Source organism: Chiloscyllium plagiosum, unplaced genomic scaffold, assembly GCF_037043375.1.
Source record: "Chiloscyllium plagiosum isolate Xiang-an unplaced genomic scaffold, Cpla_swu_hap1 HiC_scaffold_43, whole genome shotgun sequence".
NCBI lineage: Eukaryota > Metazoa > Chordata > Chondrichthyes > Orectolobiformes > Hemiscylliidae > Chiloscyllium > Chiloscyllium plagiosum.
Genome location: NW_028270181.1, coordinates 17,537,659 through 17,564,827, shown reverse-complemented (window position 1 = coordinate 17,564,827; position 27,169 = coordinate 17,537,659). Strand labels below are relative to the sequence as shown.

At 40.5% G+C, this 27,169-nt stretch overlaps 1 protein-coding gene across 2 annotated transcripts in view; it reads right to left on the bottom strand.

Annotated features, from left to right (window-relative positions):
- The window catches only part of LOC122541727 (vinculin), a 120,556-nt gene that overhangs the window by 62,848 nt on the left and 30,539 nt on the right, over nt 1-27,169 (bottom strand). For both annotated transcript variants that reach the window (XM_087982277.1, XM_087982276.1), the window contains exons 2-5: nt 7,096-7,166; nt 1,419-1,569; nt 1,160-1,268; nt 591-713 (exon numbers count right to left, since the gene is read on the bottom strand). In XM_087982277.1, coding sequence (XP_087838403.1) covers nt 591-713; nt 1,160-1,268; nt 1,419-1,569; nt 7,096-7,166 — 454 coding nt within the window. The remainder of the gene's footprint in view (nt 1-590; nt 714-1,159; nt 1,269-1,418; nt 1,570-7,095; nt 7,167-27,169) is intronic.

Here is a 27,169-nt window from a genome sequence, read left to right as displayed (position 1 = left end):
AAAAAAAATCAGGTTGCTGTTTTACAATGTTCCAAAACAGTCCCAGTCCAAAATACTAGCCAGTTATTTTTCATACCCTTAATATTTTTAAACAACTATTTTAAGCCCTTCTGGAGTTTACTTTCAGGCCATCTGTATCAAAGTACCATTTATTTCCAACAACTGAGTTTCTTGGCAGTATATTTTTTGAGTAATTTATTCCTTCTCAACTTTCAACACAGTACTGATTATGCAAAAAGCATTAACACACCTTCACAAAAATAAAATGAAATTGGTGTAATGCTTGAACAGAAATCAATTCAAATCTGCATGCCAAGAGAAAGGAACTGAAAATAAAGTTCAGCCATCAAGTCAGAGATGTAATATTATGCTGAAGATTTTAAGCAACAGGAGATTTATCTGATTTGAATAAAAACATATCAAGTCACCAACGTATCAACGTGTTTGAATGATGACCTGTAATCAAGATTGAAGGGTACAGAAGGAGGGGTGGGAAAAGAAAAAACATCACAGCTGGTTGGTATTTTCATTGTTGAAACATACTGATGGATCCCCCCCCCATCCAGAAGTTTGGCTATTTTCAGAAGTACCTGAAATCAGTACAGGAAGAAGTTCTTTCACTGTGTTCATGGAATTTACCAGCATAACCCTGTGCTCTTGATGGGTCAATTCCTGTTGTCTTTCATCTATCATCTTAGCCATTTTAGTCATTCCTAATTGGGGGCACAGGAAAGAAAGAAGGAAAAATAAAATCAATAATTGCAGCACATTAGAACAGAAATGCAAGTCATGCCAACGCTGCCCACGCTTTAAATTCTGATATACATAAATGGTCCAATGCACAATATGAACTTCAGTTGGATTAAAACATAAATTTTGGAGTTACATTTCCAACATTCCAGACCTACTAATGCAGCTGCTAGTTAGTTCTCATTCAACCTTCATCCATCAGACACATCGATGTATCTGGTTACAAATGTTATCAATTGTAAATTGGTCATAATTTGAATGTTTTTCTTTTTGGAACATAAGCTTATGCTCCAAGTAACAAGTTTAGCTTCACAAACTAGGACATCTTTCAAAGTTTGGCTTCAAGCAATTTAATTTTCAACTGTTGCTTTAGTAATAACTTGAACTTCAAGTAAACCCAGTTCCTAACCTGGACCCAAATTTTTGGTGTAGGTCACCAAATCCTCCATAGTTTCGACCACTTCTGCTACTGTGAGATATTCCAAGATACCTTTGCAGACACGGATGATTTTACGAACCTGGGAGGTAAAATTAATTGGTACAAAATTAACTTGTTTAATTTACACACAACACATCAACTTGTGGCATACTAACAGACAGACAGATGCAATCTAAGGTCAGAAACATTTTGCCCAAACAAAGAGGAATAAATTGTCATAAAAGAATACCTCCGCTTCATCAAATGTCAACAGTAAGTCTGAAGTTCCAGAAAGAATACCTCTGGAACCATCAATGAGGTAATCACGTGCAGGTACAGCATATGGATTGTCCTTCAGCATCTGTGCAGCCTGGATCAATTTAGTGCAGGCATTTTCAACCCTATGAATGATAAATCAGTAAATTAGGATAAGTGTTCAATTCACTTCGAAATACATTAGTGGATTTCTTCAGAGATGAACAGAATGAATCCCAAAACCTGTATATAGTGCAAAGGTAACAGTAATGACGACGACGACGACAACAACAACACTGAAGACAAACCGGAAGCTTTTGGATGACATATTGCTAACTTGTTCACTCCAAGGTTTACTGAACTAAATGGATATCATGAAGTTTGAAAAGATGATACATATGGACAAGTGTTATTTATAGATAATTTTGAACAAATGTAACAAATGCTGGTTGCTTCACTGCAAGATAGCCTTTTCTCTCTGCTATTTGCTCCCCATGTATTTTAACTCCTTTTGTGACCATCTTACGATGTATTTTGAAATAATCAGCAAGAACTCCAGAAGTCAGAAACTTATGATCAGTATATTACTACTGATGATAAAAATCAAATATTTTGTGGAGCTCTCAAGTGGTGACACCAGAGCATTAAATGCATTCAGACACCAAGCAAACCACAAACTCCACACCCACTCTGACACCAACCTGGTACAGAATGTTGATTTTAGCAAATTTTAACAGGACTTCATTTTCATTGAGTTGCCCTTTGAAGCAACAGTAGCTTATAATTGGACAAACTTGCTTTGTGAGCTGTGTTCTCACCATTTTCACAAAACAAAGAAAGCCATGAGAAAAAATTAGGAGTAGGAACAGGTACAACAGCTGAGAACCTGTCAGCACTTGTTTTAAATATCATCCAAGATTTTCCTCAAACAATCTGAATACTAAAGCGTCAGCATACCATAGTTCTTCATTTTCATGGATTGTGGTATATAACATGCCCTTCTTTACTCCGTGGTCTCCAGTGAAAGAAAATCATTACACAAGAACTTTGTTCAAGAGGTAAGTTTCAGATCCTCAAGTGCACCTATGAAAGTTGGCAAGAGTGTTCACCATCATGCCAAATTTCCTCAGCTGCCTGAGGAAGAGACAACATTATTGGGCCTTTGTAACCAGTGTGTTCACATGAAGAGTCTAAGAAAGCTTGTTGTGAATAACCACTCCCAGGAGCTTGACACTCTCCACTCGTTCCACCACTGTGCTGTTAATGTGTAGGGAGGGCATGAGTAACATCCCGCCGAAAGTCAATAATGAGTTCCTTGGTTTTGCCGGCTTTGAGAACTAGGTTGTTCTCTGTGCAGCATTTTTCCAAGTCTTCCATCTCCCATCTGTAGTCTGTTTTGTCGCCATCTGTGATTCTACCAACAATGGTGATGTCATCAGTGAACTTGTAAATGGCATTAGTCTGGTACTTGGCGACGCAGTCATGGGAATATAATCAGTACAGTAGGGGGCTCCAGTGCTGAGTGTTAGTGAGGATGAAATATTGTTCCCAATCTTCACTGATTGTGACCTGTGGGTCAGGAAACTGAGGATCCAGTTGCAAAGAGTGGGGCTTAGTCTGAGATCACTAAGTTTAATAATCAGTCTCGAGGGGATAATCGTGTTGAAGGCTGAACTGTAGTCAATGAGTAGGATTCTTACATGGCTGTTCTTGGTGTCAAGGGCTCGAGGGAGTAGAGAAGGGCAAGTGGATCTGTTGGTCAGATACGCAAATTGGAGTGGATCAAGAGTATTGGGGAGGCTGGAGTTGATTAATGCTATGAGCAGCCTTTCAAACCACTTTGTGACCGCTGAAGTTAGGGCCACTGGACTTTCCTTGGATTCACACGAAAGAAAGCTGATCTGACCTCTGACGCAGTGACTGTTGGGATAGGTTCGTTAGGACTTAGTACATAGAACAATACAGCACAGAACAGGCCTTTCAGCCCTCGATGTTGCGCCAACCTGTGAACTACTCTCAGCTCGTCCCCCTACATGATCCCATCATCATCCATGTGCTTATCCAAGGATTGTTTAAATCTCCCTAATGTGACTGTGTTAACCACATTGGCAGGTAGGGCATTCCACATCCTTACCACTGAGTGAAGACCCTACTCTGACATCTGTCTTAATTCTATCTCCCCTCAAATTTGTAGTTGTGCCCCTCGTACAAGCTGACATCATCATCCAAGGAAAACGACTTTCACCGTCTCCCCTAGCTAATCCTCTGATCATCTTGTGTGTCTCTAACAAATCCCCTTTTAGCCGCCTTCTTTCCAATGAGAACAGATGAGGAAAGGTGAGAGACTTAGGTAAGACCTTCCATCCAGACCAGGCAACATAGTGGTAAACCTCCTCTGCATCTTTTCCAATGCTGCCACATCCTTCCCGAAATATGATGACCAGAAGTGTACATAATATTCCAAGTGTGGCCACACTAGCGTTTTGTATAGTTGCAGCATGATATTGCGGCTCCGGAACGCAATCCCCCTACCAATGAAACCTAACACATCGTATGCCTTCTTAACAGCACTATCAACCTGGGTGGCAATTTTCAGGGATCTATATACATGGGCTCCAAAATCTCTCTGCACATCTGCACTACCAAGAATCTTTTCATTGATCCAGTATTCTGCGTTTCTGTTATTCTTCCCAAAGTGAATCACCTCATGTTTATCCGCATTGAACTCCATTTGCCACCTCTCAGCCCAATTCTGCAATTTATCCAAGTTCCCCTGCAACCTGTACATTCTTCCAAACTGTTCACTACTCCACCAACTTTAGTGTCATCTGCAAATTTACTAATCCATTCACCTATGCCTGCGTTTAAGTCATTTATAAAAATGACAAACGTCAGTGGTCCCAAGACAGATCCTTGTGGAACACCACTAGTAACCGGACTCCAGGCTGAATATTTTCCATCAACCACCACTTGCTGCCTTCTTTCAGAAAGCCAGTTTCTAATCCAAACTGCTAAATCACCCTCAATCTCATGTCTCTGCATTTTCTCCAACAGCCTACCATGTGGAACCTTATCAAAGGCTTTACTGACGTCCATGTATACCATGTCAATTGCCCTACCCTCATCTACATACTTGGTCACCTTCTCAAAAAACTCAATGAGGTTTGTGAGACATGACCTGCCCTTGCCAAAACCATGTTGACTATCTGAAATCAAATTGTTGCTTGCTAGATGATTATAAATCTTATCTCTTACAAACCTTTCCAAAACCTTTTCTACAACAGAAGAAAGACTTACGGGTCTATAATTACCTGGGTCATCTCTACTGTCCTTCTTGTACACGGGCACAACATTTGCAATCCTCCAGACCTGGTACTAAACCTGTAGACAATGACAACTCAAATATCAAAGCCAAAGGCTCTGCTATCATCTCTCTAGCTTTCCAGAGAATCCTCGGATAAATCCCAATCGGCCCAGAGGACTTGTCTACTTTTACTCCTTCGAGGATTGATGACATCTGTTCGTAACTAACCTTGATCCTTTCTAATTTAATATCTCGTACCTCATTCTTCTCTACAATATTCTCCTTTTCCTGAATGAAAACCGATGAGAAATGTTCGTTTAGTACCTCTCCGATCTCCACAGGGTCCACACTCAGCTTCCCACTTCTGTCTTTGACTGGCCCTATTTCTACCCTAAATTATTTTTTTATCCCTCACATACCTATAGAAAGCTTTAGGGTTCTCCTTTATTCTATTTGCTAAAGACTGCTCATGTACTCTCTTTGCTCTTCTTAATTCTCTCTTTAAATCCTTCCTAGCTGATCTGTAACTCTCTATCACCTCATCTGAACCATCTTGCCTCATCAACACATAAGCTTCCTTCTTCTGCTTAACAAAAGATGCAATTTCTGTAGTAAGCCACAGATCCCTTACCTTATCATTTCCTCCCTGCCTGACAGGGACATACCTATCAAGGATGCACAATACCTGTTCCTTAAACCAGCTCCACATTTCCATTGTCTGCATCCCCTGCATTTTGCTACCCCATTCCATGCATCCTAATTCTTGCCTAATCGCATTATAATTGCCCTTGCCCCATTGATAACTCTTGACCTGTAGCATGTACCTATCCCTTTCCATCGCTAAAATAAACGTAGCTGAACGATGGTCACTCTCTCCAAAGTGCTCACCTACAACTAAATCAAACACCTGGCCTGGTTCATTACCAAGCTACCAGATCCATTGTGGCCTCCCCTCGTCAGTCCTTCAACATACTGTGTCAGGAAAACCCTCCTGTACACATTGGACAAAAACTGATCCATCCGATGTACTAGAGTTATAGCATTTCCAGTCAATGTTGGGCAAGTTAAAGTTATGTTTTATTTTTTTAAATTTCAATCAATAAAACATAACCAAAAAGAACCCACTCTACTCACTATTCAGAAAAGACAGTGAGGTTACATTTAAAAGCCATGCAATTATCTGCTCCTGTGCTGTGAGCTCTCCTACACAGGTTTCAAGGTCAGCTGCGAATTTCACTATTGCTCATTTTTCTTCAAGGTATTCCCATGTCCAGAAATACTCAAATTCAAACAGCAAAGTCAATAGCTGCGCAGATTCACTGCTGTGTCAGACAGCAGTGTAGGTTTCTCTGACTGACTGACACACACACACACACACACACCATGTGGTCTCTGCCTTGGTCTCTCTTCCTCTTTTTGAAAGTACTATTGTTTTCATCTTTTTTGTTAGATTACATTACAGTGTGGGAACAGGCCCTTCGGCCCAACAAGTCCACACCGACCCGCCGAAGCGCAACCCACCCATATCCCTACATTTACCCCTTACCTAACACTATGGGCAATTTTAGTATGGCCAATTCACCTGACTTGCACATCTTTGGACTGTGGGAGGAAACCGGAGCACCCGGAGGAAACCCACGCAGACACGGGGAGAACGTGCAAACTCCACACAGTCAGTCGCCTGAGGCGGGAATTGAACCCGGGTCTCTGGCGCTGTGAGGCAGCAGTGCTAACCACTGGGCCACCGTGCCGCCCACCGAAAGTTTTTCTCCCCCCCAAAGTTCAAAAACAATGCAACAGCTTAGAAAACAGCAATTACTCTGCCTGGAATTTGAGGAAATCAGCTTTAATACCAGAAATATTCCAAAAAAAAAAAGGAGCAGCTCTTATCACCAAAAGTTTTCCTGTCCTCCATCTTGGATTATCTTGAATTGGCATTCTTGAGATTTGTCTGATTGAAGGCAAGACTTAAGCTTGGACAAAACAGGTCATCTTTCAGCAAATAAGTGAGTGAACATAAATACAGTTCGATATATTGCTCAGCATACCTACAAATAAATGTGAACAGTTGATGGCAAAACAGTGAATCAGGCCAAGCTATTCGGCTCGCCATACTAAACTGCACAACATAAAAGGTGTTGATGGTAGTTTGGGCAGTGAGTTGCTAGGAAGAAGATGAACCTGAATACAAATTACACGTTGAAAAACCTTTCCCCAGTATAGGAAATGAATTCACCAGAATTCTAATCATTACAGAAGCATTAATAAGAACATTGCTAAGTACAAGTGAAATCAGGATGAGTGAAATCAGGATCAGTACAAGTGAAATTCATTACAAGTCTATTTTTGTATGTAACTCAACACTCACTTAATGAAAGCTGGTGGCATATCTCTCTTCATGACCTGATCTTCAGTTGTCTGTACTGTCTCTTTCCCAACCTGAAACAGATTTATAAAGAGCAGCTTATAACATTGGACAAAATTCTCATGGCCATATTCTAGATACAACTTCAAATAGTAGCATTATGGACAGACGGACAGAGAGATAGATAGATATCAGACATGCTCACAAAGGATAATTGAGACTTTAGAAAGACATGTACTAACCACATGGTTTTGCCTTTAAAAAAATAAGAAAAACAGTCTAATGTCACATTGAGTTTTAACTTTTGAAAATAATTAACCCATTTCCAATATCCTGAGGATATCAGGGTCTTTGACAAGATATTTAAAAATGGTATCACTTGTATGAGCTCTTGGCTGAATATGAAATACTATTTTTACAATGCACCGAGTGCACTAACTATCAAACAAAGCTCGACTTTTGCTTTCATCACCTGACTTGTCATACACTGTTCTCTTTTGTATGTACTACTTTTCACCTCCCTATGGCTTCCCTACCTTCTTGCCATGTCAGACATTAGAATATGAATAAACAGCTTACACTAATAAACCACTAAATCAACATGCCACAAAATAGACAGAAAAGCTAGTGAGCAAGGTCAAGGCAAAAGGGGATCAGGAACCATAGGGCACACCTTAAGGCCGATGGGTCAGCATCACAACAAGCACCACTAAAATTCTTGAAGGGGAAAAGGACGTCAAAGGTGAAACTAATAATATGACATAGTTCTAACTGTGACTATTGAAATCCAACAGTTTACAGCATGTTACCTGTTCTCCCTCATATGTTAGCCAATCTTTCCAGAGACACTCCAAGCAGTGACTTATTTTTAGGGTGCCTTTAAATTGATAAAAGCATCTCAAGACACTTAATTTCCCCGCCCCCCCCCCATCCCCAATTTGGTAATGTTCATATTAAGAGTGCAGGGAGGGAATTCCCAAGCTCAGTCTGTTTACAATTGAAGGAACATCCATTAGTATTGGATTGGTGATAAACAGGGAAACACAAGAGCTCACAAGTGGAGTTGTAGGGCTAATGATGTTAGAGGTGCTTGTTATCAAGCTACACAAACAAACACAAACAGAAACTACTGGAAAAACTGAGCAGATCTAGCAGCATCTGTCAAGAAAGGTCACTGGACCCAAAGTTTTAACTCTGCTTTCTGCCTACAGAACTTTTCCAGCGATTTCAGTTTATATTTCCGATTCCCAGCATCCGCAGGTCTTTGATTTTTGTGCTTCAGAGCTAGTTTAGTTAACTGCCAAGCAAATATACATATCCAAGTCTCACTTTAATGCATCTCCAGTCAAGAACAACAGAAAAACACAACACTGGAGGCTCATTAAAATTTTCCTTATCCCGATTCACTGAATGTATGCACCTCTTTTTTGCATTTTGGAAGATCTGTGCCTCAGTGGCTGTTCTTCAGTCATTTGCAAATACCCGGTAGGCATGTCAACTGACTACCGATTCTCTTTCTCAAGGAGATATTCTCAGCAGACCTACAATGCTGGTCTCACATGAATACAATCTCCTGCACTGTAAGAGGTGTGGATGTCTTCAAGCTATTGGAGTCGAAATAATTGAATAATGTATCCAGTTGTTGGCAACATAAAATAAAAATTAATGTGCTAAGTCCCTCCCAGTTTGGAGTCTGTGGATTGTTCAGTATACAAAAAGGGTTTGTAAAAGCACATTCCTGAATCCTAAAATAAATAGGATTCCTAAAATATATATACTATTTTGAATAAAATATTTGAATCCTAAAATCATTTTTGGGGAGAAAAAGATCAGTATTCCAAAGAAGTAGAATTTGAATTTCCCACAGTTCAAGAATACAATCTTTCAATTCAGCAAAATTCCATTGATACAGAAAACTGATGGTGTCAGAATTTCACTTGTCTCATTTTGAGCACTGGCATCTTTAGAAAATAACTTAATTTATTTGATTCTGCTATGAACTCATGTTGCTAACCTAACAAGTGACTGGTTATTTTCAACATGAACACAAATGTATTTATAGTCGAGCATCTTGTGTCATGTTTAAAACGTCTGTATAGTCCCACTAAGAGTCACACTATTCAGAACACTCCTGGTTCGAGAGCTAAAACAGGCAGCTAACACCAAATGCCAGAGATGTTACTATTTACAAAATGTTAGAGCATCTTTAAAGATGTAAAGACGTTTTATATGTTGTTTAATCCAAGTATGATTGCATTCTTACAAGTAATTTCCTTACCACACAAAGATTCTCAATAATCATCAAATCATATCTGAAGGCAGCTTTTGAAGCACCAGAGAATGGCGACTTTGCATCTTTTTCTCTGCATTTATATTCCTACACTTGGGAATAAAATCCAATTCTATTTGTTAAGTGCTAAAAGATAAATGAAAGCAAGGCAAATGACAGAATCCAGACAGTGCTGAAGCAGGACATTTGCCTTGGAGTCCACACAGACCCTCACCCTAACCCTATCCCTGTAAACCAGCATTTCCCAAACCAACATACCCCTGCGCACAAAGGGCAATCTAATATGGCCAAACCACCTTGTCTGCATATCTTTGGACCATGGAAGAAAACTAGAGCACCCAGAGACAACGTACACAGACACGGGGAGAACATGCAAACCCCATACAAACTGGCTGGAATTGAACCTGGGTCCCCAGTGCAGTGACACGGCAGTGCTAACCATTCAGCCACCGCGCCAAACCTGAAACACACAAGTAGTTCAGAGTTTTGGTTAACTCTGCTATATTTTCTATTTAACAGGAACAGCTGAAAAGCAGCAGTACCATAAAACTTAAATGAAACATGCAGTAGCCTTTTGACACATTAACTATGATCAGGAAGTACATACAACTTATCCAGCTTTTCAGCTAACTCTATAACTTCTGCCTAATTTCTTCTGACCCCATCATCCCAAAAGATAAAAAAGAAAATAAATAAGATAAAATTGAGAAAACTCTAGAATACCTTTAAAGGAATGTTATTTCATAAGCAATCTTCATCTGTTGCTTTACTACTGTAAACATAATTATATCAACTATCTACTTGTTCTGTTCCAAATCCAACCTAAATAATGCTCTTCAAGAAAGTTTTATCTGTCCCTATTAAGATGATGCAATCTAAATCACATTTGTCAAATAAAATATAAGCAAGCCTTGTTGCAGGAATCTCAAAGTCTTAATTATCCTTAATTAGCCTTCTCTGAACAGTCTCCAACAAATAGTTCCTTTGGAAAATATGAAGCCTGGAGCAGACAATATTCCAAAGCAACCATTAAAAAACAAATCAGTTGGAGTGAAATCAAATACTCTTCAGAGAGGATTTTAAAAAAAGCTCCCTGCATATTTGAAGAAATCAACTGCACATTGATTCGAAACTTCTCACACCAAATTATTTTCCCACTGTTGTTCACAGCCATCTTGTATGCTCATGGACTTCAATTCAATATTCGCACTCTCACCTTTAGATGTAGAAAAAGAAAATCCGATTTTATACAACTCAACAAAACACAGGTACAAACCCTCTGGCTGACCAAGTCTGCACGGATTCTAATCCTTATTTAGACCCGCTACTTATTGCCAATGCACGATTTCTATCCCTCTGTCTGATTCCCATTCATGTGTCTACCAGGATACACCTTAAACATTACCATCATACCTGCTTCCATCACTTCCACTTGTCATGCATTTCAGGCACCCATCACCCTCTCAAAACATTTCCTGCATTTCTCCCCTAAACTTGCGCCCCCTCACCCTGAACCTGGGTCCTCTTGACAATCCACTCTGTCTATGCATCTTTATCACATCACCCCTCAGCCTTTGTTTTTCCAGTCTAAACAATTCAAGTTTATCCAACTTCTCCTCTTAAATAAAATGCTCCAAACAAGCCAACATCCTGGTGAGCCTTTGCTGCACCCTCCCCAGAGGAAAATAAAAATTGAAAGTCAAATCTAATGAAAAACTGGGGTGGAATCTTCTCGGGGTCTGAGCTGATGTGGGCTGCAGCAAGATATGAAGCAGTATCAGGTGACAAATGCAGCAAGGTCCATTTTGACAACAGAAACAACATATGCCATCTTCTATGCTTCTCACAAGCAACATGGTGAAATTCTTGTGAGGCAGCATCATGTCGTCAAGTGATGAGGGCTATTGCTGGTTAAACACTTTGTTAACAGCCCAACTCACTTAATATTCAACCTCCCAAGTTCTCAAACTCACAAAATAAGCTCAACATTGGTAAAATTCAACAAGAAAACCAGAGCAAGTACCTGGTGGCTTTCGTCCTGCTACTTTCATCTTAACAACCGATAGCTGTCTCTCTTCATCAAAAGCTTCAGACACAAGTGTTTGTTCAAAAGTAAAAATTATTTGAAAAGATTATTAAACTTAATTTTTTCCAAGGATAAACTTACTTCATTTCTTTAGATTTCTGAAGGAACCATTAACAAGGCACAGAATGAGACATTTATTTCTCTCAAATGAATGAAGACATCTAGCACAGTTAAGTCAACGAACCCCTCCCCACCACTGTTCCTTTTTCAAGTATTAAGAAAGGGCAAGTCAGGTACAAGTGAAAATCTGATTAAGTGCTTCATGTTCTTATGGTGTCAAACCATGTTTGTTGAACAGGTGGCATGGTAAACAAATGCTCTGCTTTCATTTGTTCTCAAAGGCTTAAACAAAACAATACAGCCTAAGCAGGCCAACTGTGAAGTGTTTGTAACACAATTCCTCCAATAAACTTGAATTCTCAAATGGCAATGAATAGGGATCATCAATAATTTGTATAGCACTTGCATTGCAGGCACATGCCAAACTCTGTCACAAAACAAAACTAGACACTAAGACAGGAGATCACAAGGATGCTGAAAAAGGACTCTTTCAAACAAGAACTTGCAAGGCGACTCAAGAGACCACCTGGGGTGGAGATGTAACAAGAGTCCGTGAGTTAAAAGCGGGGTGTACGAGATTATTTTATTTTGATTAACAATCTAAGTTTCAAAATAACAAGATCTTACAGAATGATATCAAATGCGATTATAGTAATAAGTGTGCATCAGATCAGATTTAAGTCAATAGCAGTGGTGGTGGGACGGTGGAGGATGTGGCAATGGTTCAGTGAAGGCTAAAGTCACTGTTGGTACAAATCACCTCCCAGGAAACCATGGATTGGAGAGCGCAAAAAAAATTAACATTTTCAACAAAGTCAGAATGGATAGAAGAGGATGATAAATGAGTAGCAGGGACACATGGCCCAAAGAAAAGATTGAAGTAAATATCCAAATACTCTTATTTCAACCCTTTCTCTTATTTTCAAGTTAGAATTGCAATAAAAATTATTTAGTACCGATTACTAAGCTACAATGTAACCTATAGTATCTAAATTTAACAAAAGAAGAAAAATGCCAGGAAATTGAAGTCATTTTTTCCACTTTTTCCACAGAGGGTGTTCAAATTAGATATAACGCTTGGGAGAAAAAAGGTCTTTGGGCATAATTATTTCTCGACAGAAATGTTCCTTTGCAGATTATAAACTATTTTCTTGTAAGCATCCCAAATTTTGATTTCTCCACCAATGCCTGTAGTTTCATTGGCCTTCTGCTCTGAAATGCCCACCTTTCACTTCTAAAACCTTACTTTGTCCCTTCAAGACACTCCTCCAAATGGAGCTCTTTTACCAAACATTTGGTCATCAGGTCAAGTGTTTCTTTACATGGCTCAGATATTCGGGTGAAGCACCTTTCATGACGTTCAAAGCACCTGCATAAAACACAGGTTTCTGTTAAGATTCCTATGGCTGGTGGCGAAATACAGTTAAATTTGTTAAATGCCTGCTGCCAAGCCATCTGCTCTTCAACATTTTTTTTTATCACTGATGGTATGTGCAGCTGTATTGGCTGGGCCAGCATTAAGAATCAGTCTGAGCCAAAACTAACACCTAAAAAAAAGGTCTTGCAACGCAGATCTGACTCTCCCAATTAACTAAATAAACAAAGATGGACCCTTGTTTAAGGAAATTTCATAAGCTTGGCTCAATGGTGAAGAAATCACAGTAGCCATTTTAGGTCAGTATTTGTCTTTTTAACTCATTGCTTTTGTCAATCAAAATTTTAGTTGTTAAAAATCTGATGACGTAAGTTCAATAAAGACAGCCCTTTTCAACTTCAGTAGTCCTTTTTAAAGCATAAATACTCAACAATGAGAAAGCACACAGCTTTGCAAATGTATTATGCAAAATAACTTACAAATTTCACATGAGGCTCAGGAGGCAATAACAGCATTGGCATAAACTTGTTTTGGAATCTCTGTTGCTCAATCAAGTCTTTGTTGAAATCCAATGATGCTCAAGAAGTAGTGAGTCAATGCCCCAAAGTTAGCTATGAAATCTATTACCTGCCAAGGACATTAACTGTTGGTTAGATTCATACCTAGCACAAAAAAAAAGATGGTTATGGTATTTGGGAGTCCATGATCTCAGCTCCAGGACATCTCTGCAGGAGTTTCTTAGTCGTAACTATCTTCAGCTGCTTCACTAATAACATTCCCTCCATCACATAAATGGGGATTCTTACTGAAGATTGCACAAATTCGTTGCAATTTCTCAGATACTGAAGTAGTCTATGCCTACTTGCAGCATGACCTGGACAATATCCAGGTTTGGACTGGCAAATGGAAAATAATATGTGCACCGCTCAAGTGCCAGAAAATGATCAACGCCAACAAGAGCGAATCTAACCATCTCCCTTTTATTGAGAATGGTATCACAAAGCACAGAAATTGCAGAGCTGAAACAGAAACTTGATGCCCTCGAGGCCATCAGTAAACAAAGTGCTGTTTTCCAAATGGAAAACTAAAAGGAAAAGGTTAAATCTCTACAGATTGTGCAAGAGAAGACAGTTTATCTCTCAACTTATTAAACCAAATTTCAGACAGCAAACAGAAATGACGAGAAAGCACATAGGCATGTTTGAGAGTCAGAGATTTAGACTCGGAAACTGAAAAGTCAAGGTAAGGATTTCTAGGGAGCACTTAAAGTATAGCATCAAGCATTGCTGGAGCAATAAGTGCAGAATACATACTCAGAACCACACCCAGCGATCCAGGAATCTAAAGCCCTGCCTCCTAAACCAACTCATTAGCCACATGTTCAAGCTTAATTTTATACATATTCCAATTCCAAATCCATGTTCTTACAAGCTCCTATTGGGCTAAAAATAAATTCCAATGATTTAAAAGGTGCAAACTGATGAAACTGACAAGAACAACAGTCCATTTATCAGACCACTTGAAGAGGAGATTGAGGAACCACAGAACACCGAGGAGGGCAGAAGATGAAGTTTACAATTTAATAAAGATCCCGAAGGCAAAACCGTACCAGAAAATACCTGAGAAAATGTTTCACACTACAATTCTTTGTCAAGTATTTCATCCAATCCAAAGTTCAGCTTCATAATCAGATAAATTACATAATATTCAGTCGGGAAATGCCTCAAAAATATTAAATTATCAATAGTTTAAAATAGTGTCAACATACACAATAACAATCATTGGCAGATAACAAGTGCTAGGGATACTAATAGAGCTAAAGATAGCTATTACTCGGAACCTGATGAGTTGTATCCTCAGATATTAAAGCAAGTATTTGAAGAGACGGTGTATGCACTGGTAGTATTCTTCCAAGATTCCTTCAACTCTGCTAAATATGAGGGGATCACAAACTGTCAACCTAACATTATTTTTTTTTTTAAATGTGAAGGAGACAAAAAGCAAGCTAACAATAGCCCAGTTAGCTTAACACTTTACCACCAATTGATGTTACAGTCTGCTCTAAAGGGTGTAATAGATGACTATTCATAAATAGCTAAGATCAGAGTCAGCAAGGCTTCACAAAGTGGAAACATGTCTGACAAATTTATTGGAATTCTTTGAGAAGGTAACAAACAAATTAGATGGAAGTAATAAAAGAAATTTGGGATTGGGGAGCATTTTCATGATGTCAACGTGCAAGTCGTGGAGGGCCACTGAGATCAGTGGTGGGATCATAAATCATTGACAATGTGTTAATGACTTTATTGAGGAAAGTGCATGTACTGTAGCCAAGTTTGCAGATGACAAAAATAGATGGGAAAGCAAGTGATAAGGATGACTCAAAGAATCTGCAGAAGGATATAGACAAGTTAAACAACTGGGCATACACTTGGTATAATGAAACATTTGTGGGAAAATATGACATTATGCCATTTGACAGGAAGAATAGAGGATCTGATTCATAGTTAAATAGAGAAAGGCTCCTGAAAGCTAAGTGACAGGTGTGTTTAGGAGTCATGTTCAGAAGTCACAAAATGCTTGCATCCAAGTTCAATGGATGATGGTAAAGGCAAATAGAACATAAACGTAGGGAGGTCTTGCTGAAACAATACAAGTCAGTCCACACAAAATACTGCTCACAGTTTTGGTTCCATTATCTAAACGCTAACATACTGGCATTGGAGGCAGTCCAGAGAAGGTTTAAGACACTGATGCCAATTATGGATGATCTATCTGGTGAGAATAGATTTTTTATCAGTGGGGACTGTACTGATTGGAATTTAGAAGTATGACAGGTGTCAGGTTATTGACAGGTTATGACAGGTTATGAAACATATAGGATTCGTAAGCCACTTCACAGGGTAGATGCAAAAGGCCGTTTCTGCTTGTGGGAGTGTTTTAGAATGGAGGACAATCTCAGAATCAGGGATCACCCACTTAAGTCTCAGATAAGGAGGAATTTCTTCTGAGTTGGTAGTGACTGAATCTATAGAATTCTACACCACACAGAGCTGTTGAGACTGAGTCATTCCAGGTTGAGAATGACCGTTTTTTAGTTTGTTAGGGAATCAAGGGAAGGGGAAAACACAGGAAAGTCGATTGTCAAAGAAGCCATGATTTTATTGAATCGCAGAGCAGACTCAATTGGCTCAATTCTGATCCTACAAATTCACTATAGTGCAACACATGCAAAATGCAAACAGAGAAAACTTAATACAAATCACCAGGTCTTTCTTTGAATAGCCCATGAATATTTCTAACAGTCAGCTGCATTATAGTGGCAAAAATCATTCAATTATCACTGCCTCCTGTTGTTAGCTACAATGTGATCCATGCCTAAAGCATAACAATGAAATCAGATTTGATGGTTAAATACAGTGATGAAGTACAATTAAATCCAATGATATTTCCCCACTCTGAAGAGAAACATGAATTTTCTGAAACTTTAACCAACCAACTTCTATTTCCATTAACTGCACAGTCTCCCAGGTGCAATAGTTTAGAACGCGGTTTGCACTTAAAAGGAAATGTGGTCAAGAAGAATGCAATAATCAGATGGCAACAATCTCAGAAGTTTAAAATCCATCACTTGTTCTGAATCATTAGCAACTTCCAATTTTACTGTCCAGTTTGGTCCATGCACAAGTCAACATTTTCAAACCAAAAGTTATAAACTGAAATATATTTCTAAGTAAACCTTCACGGTTTCCCATTTTTCTCCTTCTCCTCTCCCAAGTTTTAATGAGATTTCAGTAGCCACATGAAGTACACAACGTAATGCAACCAAAGCTATTATTTGGTAGAATTTCAAATTCAAGTTGAGGGACAGTACCTCTGGTCTCAAACCAGTGCCTTCAACTTAAATAAGGGAAGTTACAGAGGTATGGCGAAAAAAAGTTTGTCTGAAGCAGGATGGGCAAATGGACTAAGGGGAAAGTCAGTGGACGGGCCACGGCAGAAACCTAAGCAACAATTTCATAACGCTCAACAAAACAGATTTTCAGTCAAAATGAAGGATTCTATGAGCAGGATGAACCACTTCTGGTTTCCAAAAGCACTGAAGGAGTGTATCCAATCTAAAACTAAGGCATAAAGATGGTTAGAAACTGGTGATATGCCAGAGGATCACCAGTGCTTCTTTTGGAAGCAGCAGATGACTAAATGCAAAGAAGGAGGGAAAAAAAGTGATTCTGAAATTAGACTAGCAAAAAAATAGTCATGGAGCAGGCCAGACGGCCTCAAAATATTTAAAGAAGATGGCCGAGACCACAACTTTTACTTCTTTTAAAGGCAGATGTGAAGCTGGTGTTCCAGGTGTGATGCAGCTGGTCAAACCACTTAGCTTTGCAAAATACAGAATTTGTTTAAACACTACAGTTGAAACACGAACAAAGGAAAGTTGAATTTAGAACAACTTAACTACTGGAAAACTTAACCAACATGATATGGTAACTATTATTAATAAACTGTTCTAATCCCTTAAACATCCAGTGAACGCACCCCTTGGGAAAAAGGTAAATTCAAACATTAGATTCTTACAGGCAGGAGGGCACAGCATTCACAAAGAGATTTCAGAGAACATCAGATGGATTCTTTCCTGAAGCTTGCAACCCCTGCACTCGCCCAGCTGAATGCGGAGGCTGTTGCCATCTGAACTGTGGTTCTGCAGAACAGGATGGTCCTGGAGTACCTGCTCACTGTGAAAGGGGGCACATGTGCCCTTATTGGTGCTGACTGCTGCACTGACATTCCTGACCCCAGTGAAAACATCACACCTGGCCCAACATATCTGGCGGGCAGCTTCTGTCCTGCATTATCAGAACATCCGTTGGGACTTATGGGACTGGGCAGCCTCCAGGCTGCGGTCATGGGGCACAGCCCTACTGCAGGGACTGATACCCCTCATTGCTATCATTGCTGGCCTTATAGTGCTAGCCATGGCCATCCGACTGTGCTGCTCACGCCACTGTGCAATCCTGTTACCCTCTGCTCCCCCTCACCACTCAGCGAGCACAGATCCACTGGGAGAACATCTCTGCCCCTGGGATAGACTCTGCTGGGCCAGACTCAAACACGGAGAGCAAATCCGTCCAATACGGAGCCCCCCAAAAACCCGACAATCTCCCTGGCTCTGGCAACATTGCCCCCTTCTCATCCCTCCTCTAAGCACAACAAAATAAAAGGGGGAATTGTGGGAAAAGAGTTGCTCACCTATGATAGGCCCACAAAAGCAAAATTGGCCAAACTTTACCAGAACACCCAGAATTCCCGAGCAGCTCACAAGCTGGATCAGACAGCACACAGACAAGGCAATACACTTGAAGCTCCCATGGACATGACAGAACACCACAGATATGTCAAAGCCCTAAGGGCAGTTTCACAATCCAGCAATACCAAAGCCACACAGAGCAGGACAGGCAGAAAGGCACCAGCAAAGGATGTGCTCCAGGAACAGGACAATGGAAGCACCTCACCACTTTAGAAGAGACTTTAACACCTACCTGTGGAGATGAATGGAACCATGATACTGTCAGAATGTTGCATAGTGTGAAGGAACAGGACATTCATCCGATTAAACTGTTTTCCAATTAGCACCCCTGTAACTAAATTACTCCATTTTCAGAAACATTACAGTTTCCTATTTCTTAATCAGTGTCATTGTGCAACATTACTATAAAACTAGTCTCATCCTCAGCTCTGGAAGAGAAATCTGATCTACCTTTGCAGACTGTCGATTCTGTGGCAGCCGAATCAATTTCTCCTCCAGTGATATCGCTTGCAATAAACTGTTTGTCAATTTCATTTCGAGCTGTGTTTTGTGATCTCTAACATATTGGGCAAATATGTCCGACAATAATGAATAGGAAGGGTTTGGAGGGATATGGGCCGGGTGCTGGCAGGTGGGACTAGATTGGGTTGGGATATCTGGTCGGCATGGACAGGTTGGACCAAAGGGTCTGTTTCCATGATGTACATCTCGATGACTAACTCCCCTGGACTCTAGCATCGCGTGACTGCTGTAGCTAAAACAAACGAGAAAAAACCTGAACTGGCAGAACTTGCTAATTCCCTTCCATTGTTAAACCAGACATTTCAGTGCCTCTGAGGAGAAAGTGAGGTCTGCAGATGCTGGAGATCAGAGCTGAAAATGTGTTGCTGGAAAAGCGCAGCAGGTCAGGCAGCATCCAGGGAACAGGAGAATCGACGTTTCGGGCATAAGCCCTTCTTCAGGAATGAGGAAAGTTTGTCCAGCAGGCTAAGATAAAAGGTAGGGAGGAGGAACTTGGGGGAGAGGCGTCGGAAATGTGATAGGTGGAAAGAGGTCAAGGTGAGGGTGATAGGTCAGACTGGGGTGGAAGCGGAGAGGTCAGGAAGAAGATTGCAGGTTAGGAAGGCGGTGCTGAATTCGATGGATTTGACTGAGACAAGGTGGGGGGAGGGGAAATGAAGAAACTGGTGAAATCAGAGTTCATCCCTTGTGGTTGGAGGGTTCCTCGGCGGAAGATGAGGCGCTCTTCCTCCAACCGTCATGTGGTTGTGGTCTGGCGATGGAGGAGTCCAAAGAACTGCATATCTTTGGTGGAGTGGGAGGGGGGAATTGAAATGTTGAGCCACTGGGTGGTTGGGTTGGTTGGTCCGGGTGTCCCAGAGGTGTTCTCTGAAACGCTCCGCAAGTAGCCGGCCTGTCTCCCCAATATAGAGGAGGCCACATCGGGTGCAGAGGATACAACAGATGATGTGTGTGGAGGTGCAGGTGAATCTGTGGCGGATATGGAAGTTTCCTTTGGGGCCTTGGAGGGAGGTGAGGGGGGAGGTGTGGGCGCAAGTCTTGCACCTCCTGCGGTTGCAGGGGAAGGTGCCGGGAGTGGAGGTTGGGTTGGTGGGGGGTGTGGATCTGACGAGGGAGTGGTCTTTACGGAATGCTGATAGGGGAGGGGAGGGAAATATATCCTTGGTGGTGGGGTCCGTTTGGAGGTGGTGGAAATGACGGCGGATGATGCGCTGTACATGGAGATTGGTGGGATGGTAGGTGAGGACCAGTGGGATTCTGTCCTGGTGGCGGATGGAGGGGCGGGGCTCAAGGGCGGAGGAGCGGGAAGTGGAAGAGATGCGGTGGAGGGCATCGTCGACCACGTCGGGGGGGAAATTGCGGAAATTTCAGTGCCTCTGCCTTTACCACCTCGCTTCAAAAATCCAAGGACAAAACAACTTTGTTTGAAGAAACAGCCTCATGAAAATCAGAAGCAGCTAAGGAGCAAGAGATTCTACAGATGCAAAGAGTAAAGTGACTGAGAGATCCTTGGAAATGCAACTGCAAAATTAAAAACAGAACAGAAAAATGGCACATAATTTAAGTGGTATTTTGCATTGGTTTTCACAGTGGAGGACACAATAAACAAACATTCTAAAAATAATAGATAAGCAAAATCACAAGGTTGGATCAAATGGGATATCTGGTTAGCATGAACGGGTTGGACCGAAGGGTCTGTTTCCATGCTGTACATCTCTATGACTCTAAGATGTGAATGGACCAAATAGCTTTTCATAGTCTCTATCATGAAGACAGAAGTTGTCAAACTCATGGACAGATAAGTTACCAGCAGATTGGAAAACTGCTATGTGATACATGCCTAATTCCAGAAGGGAGACAAAGCAGGAAACAATAGCCAAGTTAGCTGAATAAGTTCTTAGGAAAATACTAGAATTTAGTAAAGAACCAGCATGACATTTAGTATAAATGAATGCATTCAAAACAGGCTCAACACATGAAAGGAAAATCAAGTTTGACTGATTTGCGACAGTCTTGAAACAGTAACAAGCAGAGTTGATAAAGGGGAAAGTCAACAGATAATGTTTATTTGGATATCCAGGTATAATGTGAAACATCAAATGTTATTGCATCAGACGGGTCACAGTATTAGAGTAATAGCATGAACTGAAGATTGGCTAATAGACAGAAAACAGTGAGTTGGGATTAATGGATCCTTTTCGTGTTGGAAAGGCTTAACTCACAAAATACTATAAGAATCAGTCTAAGACTATCAATTATTTACCAGCTACAGTAATGACTTAGGAGAAGAGAACAAAGAACTACATAACCAAATTTGATATACTATTATCACTGACAAGGCATGTTGCAATCAGGACAAGGAATCTACAAGAGAACATAGTTCAGTAAATGGGCAAAAAGCTGTCACTTTGGCAGAATCAAAGGCACACTATTATTTAAATGGAGAAACACTACAAAAACAAAAAGCACTGGAGGTATCTGGGTGTTCTTATACATGAAACAAAGTATTAGCATGCAGATGCAGCAAGTAATTAAAAAGGCAAATGGAATTTTGGCCTTCATTTCTAGGGAGTCAGGATTTTAAAAAAATAGAGAAGTCTCATTACAATAACACAAGATGTTGGTGCTGCCACATCTGCAGTACTGCGTACAACTTTAGTCTTATTTGAGATTGCTATACTGGCATTGGGGGAAGCAGTTTGAAAGGAATTCACTCGGCTGATTCCAGATGAAGGAGTTCAATTAGCAAGTACAGCTCAACCAGATAGGCCTTTATTCATTTGTGTTTACAAGAATCAAGTGTAATATTATTGGAACATATAAGATTGAGAGAATTTGCTGAAGTTGTGAGGCAATATCACTGAACGCACATAGAGGTAAATAGAGGAAGTGATCTTAGCAAATGGTATGGCAGCTTGACTGGAAGAATAAAAAAGAAGAAATGAAGAGTCGGCTGTTCAAACCTTCAACACGATCACATCTGATCACTTAACGGAGGACACTGTTCTTGCTTCCTCTCCATATCCTTTGATGCCTTCAGCTCTAATGACCATATCTATTTCCTTGAATACATTCAACATTCTTGCCTAAACTGCTTCTGTGACACAATTCCACAGGCTCACCATTCTTCCTTTAGTGAAAAAATTTGTTATTCAGTCCTAAATAGCATATCCACATCTTGAGGCTGTAACCTTTGATGAAGGGAGCATCCTTCATGTTTTACTGTCTAGTTTAATTAGAATTTCATAGTCTCGCTGAGATACCCCTACCATTCTAAACTCCAGCAAATGTAGTCCTCGTCAATCAATCACTTTATATAATCAGTCCTGCTATGCCAAAATCACTGTTTCACTCCCTCCATAGCGAGAACATTGCTCCTCAGAGAAGGAGACTAAAACTGAACAATATTCCAGATGTGGTCTCACCAAGGAAATTACAACAAGCCAGCCCTGCTCCTGTACTCAAAACCTCTCACTGTTGAGATGATACCTTAGTTTTAAGAGGTGCATTTGGTCCTGGCTTTTCTTGAGAAAAGCAGAGACAGAGGTGCTGAGCAGTCTCTTCCAAGACAATAATGTTAATAGATGGTGAGGCCTTGGGGTATTTTTTTCTAAGCAGAAAATGTGTTGCTGGAAAAGCGCAGGAGGTCAGACAGCATCCAAGGAACAGGAGAATCGACGTTTCGGGCATAAGCCCTTCTTCAGAAATGAGGAAAGTGTGTCCAGCAGGCTAAGATAAAAGGTAGGGCTTATGCCCAAAACGTCGATTCTCCTGTTCCTTGGATGCTGCCTGACCTGCTGCGCTTTTCCCGCAACACATTTTCAGCTCTGATCTCCAGCATCTGCAGCCCTCACTTTCTCCTCGTATTTTTTTGTAAAACAATGGAATAATCGAGTCAGGCTTCCACAGAACCAGGGTTTGAGTTTAGCTTTCAGCAGTTGTTGGGGGTGTGAAAGCTACTACATGTCTCATTTTGCTACAGCTGAAAGCTCGAGTTCTCTGTCTCATGTGTGTTTCTGGTAACAATCTGTTTTATTCAATTTGCCTTTCCAAGGATGTACTTATGGAATGTTACGATATTGAAACAGTTGTTGTTTAGTAGTTAAATAAATCGATTATTCTTTTAAGTCTTACAATCTAGTTAAGTTACTCCAATTCTTTTACTTGGTTTGCATTTTAGCTGTCAGGTCATAATAAACCATGTCATGCTTGAAGCCAAGTCGTATAACCAATCTAATTACATCAGGAACCCAGGACCTTACACTCGCCTTCATATATGATAAAAGTTTGGGTCGAGGCTATCCCCTTGTTATATCTGAACAACGTATGGTCTGGTCCATAACAAGATGGAGGTTTACCTGGTATTTGCTTTCTCCATTGCCTGCTGCTCCTGCATGTTAACTTTCAGCAACGAGAGTACAACACACCTCTGTCATCTTGTACCTCCCCATTTCCCAATCTATCGCCCTTAATAATAAGGCACCTTCCTGGTTTTGCTACCAAATCAGATAACCTCATATTCATCCACATTATATTCAACATTTCAAGCATTTGCCCATTCATTCAACTTGTCTCTCAACAACTGTCTTGAACGGTCTTCTCCTGTTCCTATTTATTATAGAGTTATAGAGATATACAGCACAGAAACAGACCCTTTGGTCCAACTCGTCCAGGCCGACCAAATATCCCAACCCAATCTAGGACCACTTGCCAGCACCTGGCCCATATCCCTCCAAACCCTTCCTATTAATATAAAGGTTGCAATCATACTAACCTCCACCACTTCCTCTAGCAGTACCTTGCATTTATCTAAATTAAACTCCATCTTCCACTCCTCAGTCCATTGGCCCATCTGATCAAGATGCCGTTGTAATCCGAGGTAACCCTCTTCGCTGTACACTACACCTTCAATTTTGGTGTCATCTGCAAACTTACTAATTGTACCTCTTATGCTCGCATCCAAATCATTTATGTAAATGTTAAAAAGTAGAGGGCCCAGCACCAATTCTTGTGGCACTCCACTGGTCTCAGGCCTCCAGTCTGAAAAACAACCCTCCACCACCACCCACTGTCTTCTACCTTTGAGCCACTTCTGTATCCAAATGGCTAGTTCTCCCTTTATTCCATGAGATCGAACCTTGCTAATCAGTCTCCCATGGGAAACCTTGTTGCACACCTTACTGAAGTCCATGTAGATCATGTTCACAGCTCTTAAGTAACTAGCTTAATTTATAGCAGCTTTAAAATCTTGTCTTTAAGAATAATATGACTCAATCTTTAAATAGTGAATTCAGCTGATACAAAAGAATTTTTTAAAAACTTTTTCTGTGACAATATATCGTCCTCTCCTTTTAGTCTAAACCAGCTAGAACCCTTGTCCATCAATAATAACTTTTCTCCTCAAAATATATAATAATCGTATCACCACTCTGTAGGGAAGAAAAGCTACCAGTTCAACCCTCATAAAACTTGTCATCTCAGTCTTCAATGGAAGATCAACCATCTTTTATACTGTTTCTCCTAGTTCTTGTGTCAGCATCTATTCTGCCAAGTGCCCTCAGGTTCTATGTTTCAGTTGAATAATCTCTCATTCTTCTGCAATTCAATGGACATAGGCCCAACTACTTAATTCCAGCAGTTAAATGAACCTTTTCAGGAGTTGCTTCTCAGGCAATAACATCTCTTAAGGAGATGATAAACACAGTAATCTTGAACTTTGATCGTTTAGATTTTATTCCCATCGCAATATGATATTAGTCTTCTAAGTCCTTGGTGAACTGGCTGTACCACCTAGCTTTTTGTGTAATTCATGTACCGGGACACCCAGATTCCCTCCGTACTGCAATCTCTTCCTACTTCAGCAATGTGCTCCTTTTCTACCTGCAATATATTTGCCTCATCATGTAACTGACCGATTTCTCTTGGCAGATTCATGCCCTTGTCACACTTCCTCTCCTACCCATCTTTGTTTCTTGAGCAAATTTATCAACTATAGACTCAATTTGTTTGTTCAATTTATTAATTTAGCTGTAAATAGTTGGGATGCTAGGACCGATTCCTGTGAAATTCCATTCATGACAGTTTACCAGAGGAGAAAATAACTTCAGTTACGCCTATGGTTTCCTTTTAACACATTAATCCTCTATCCACTTCAAAATATTATCTCCTTATCTCTGGTTAGCTTGAGAAATGCTGCTCAAAGAAGCTGTCCTGAAAACACTACCACCACACCTTCCAGACTACCTATGCCAATTTAGTACATTCAATCTCTATATAGGTCAAGATCAACCAGTTATTACTGTATCCTTCTCACAAGTATCCAATCTTTTTCTGTACATCCTGTCCTATGTGGTTACTGCTAGCCTGCATATAAAATACTCGTAGAAGTGACCTCATGTCTTTATCTTTGATCTGCAGCCAAACAGATTCTACATTCTGATCTTTAGTAAAGTGGTGATCATGGTTCTTTTGTAACCTCTGTGTATTATTAAACACTCAAATTTGCCTGCTCTGTCCCTTCCTTCCACTTCGTTTTGCTCTTGTCTTTTCACTTCAATTCATCACATGTTCCCTCACTCTCACTATTTTCAAGTCCTCTACTGGAATTATCAACACGAAGCAGAACAGTTCCAAGCACAATTCAGGAGAACACCCCAAAATGTACAGCTCTGATTTGCCCCCGTACTATAGTGAATCCTGCAAAGCAAATTCATTTGACTCTTGTTCTTCATGGCACAGAACTGTTTCTATTCCCCTGATTAGGCTGTCCCCACTACCACTATCTTTCTATTGACTTCTCTTGCGTGAACAGCTTCCTGTGCTGTGACACTAGTCAGTTTGTTCATCAACCCTATGGCCCCAATTTCATACAAGGAAGTTGCAAGAACCTTTAACTCTTGGATAATCGCAAAAAGGTGAGATTCCTCAACTTTTACTATCTAGTCACTGTCACACCCACCCTCCCTGACTATGAACTAAATCAGTGTCGAAAAGTGCAGGCACTGGAAAAGTACAGCAGGTCGAGCAGCATACGAGGAGCAGGAGAGTCAACGTTTTGGGCATACGCCCTTGATCAGTAATTGGGGGAGGGGGGGGTTGACAGATAAATGAGGGTGGAGGGGTAGGTAGGTAGCTGGAAAGGCAATAGGTAGATGCAGGAGGGCCGTGATTGTGATAGGTTGGTGGGGAGGCTGGAAGGAGAGGTGGGAAGGAAGATTGACAGGTCAAAAGAGTGGTGCCAAGTTGGAGGGTTAGATCTGGGATGGGGGAGAAGAGATATTTGGAAACCATGTTGATGCCATGTGGTTGAAGCGTCCCAAGGCCCTTTCTTCCTCCAGTCGTTGGGTGGCCTGGATCTGGCAGTGAACGAAATCAGACGACCCCATTCTCAGGTATATATCAAAATAAAGTGGCCAGGCAACTGTGTGTCTGCAGCTCGACCTTCAACTCAATGACTCTGAGCCAATGTTCCTCATGCTTCAATTTTGCACGTGTATGCATGTCCATGAGCTTCCAAATTCGACAGCAACAAATCGGCTCGGTCACCTTTATTGCATTTTTGAGAGTGAATTATTTTGAAGTTAATGTCTCTTGTTCAATCTGTCCTTACCTTATTATTGAAATACATGTACTATCTAGCCAGGTTGAAGTTCCCCAGTTAAGATAAATAGGGAATTCTCACCAAATTACTTCCTTATTATGTCTCAACTTAAATTCTTCTTCCCAAGCACATTCTGAATCATGATATCTTGTACCCCTGCTCTCACTGCTTGAAGAAAAGTCCAACTCTCCCATTTCATTTTAAGAACCCTTGCTCTTAAGATGTTCGTTATCCATCAAGTTAGGAGTTAGCCTCTCAACCAGAAAAACATAACTCACGTACTATGACTTACAGCAGTCTCAACACAAAAAGCAATACCGCAACACTAAGTGGATTTGTATCACCAGTTCCTCATAGGAGTAGTTTGCCAATTCATTCAATCACACCAAAGTAGAGATTGGTCAGAGGAAACTCAGGCTAGTAAACACTGAATGCTTCATGTTACCTGCCAATAGCATAGGGGCCCTTTTAAACAGATCAAAGTGGCAGACGCCAAACAAAATTGAAGAAAGAGAGCTCAAAAAGAGAAAACTGGTCAGACAAGAAAATGAAATTCATCAAAAGAAAACAAAATTGAAAGTATATACTGTGAAATGTTAATTTCAGAATTGATGCAAACAAGGAAACTATGCATTTTCAATATTCTTTCATTACCACAAAACACTGAGGTAATAGAGCAAATCTTCTCTTCAAGAAAGGCATCGTCTCCATTTTCAAGTTGCCAGTCCTATTAAATTTTCCTCATTATCAAATACCTCAAAAATATCTCATTGATTCCATCTTCTTCAAATTGTTCTCCCAGTCCCATCTAGAAATCACTGACCTCAGAAAGC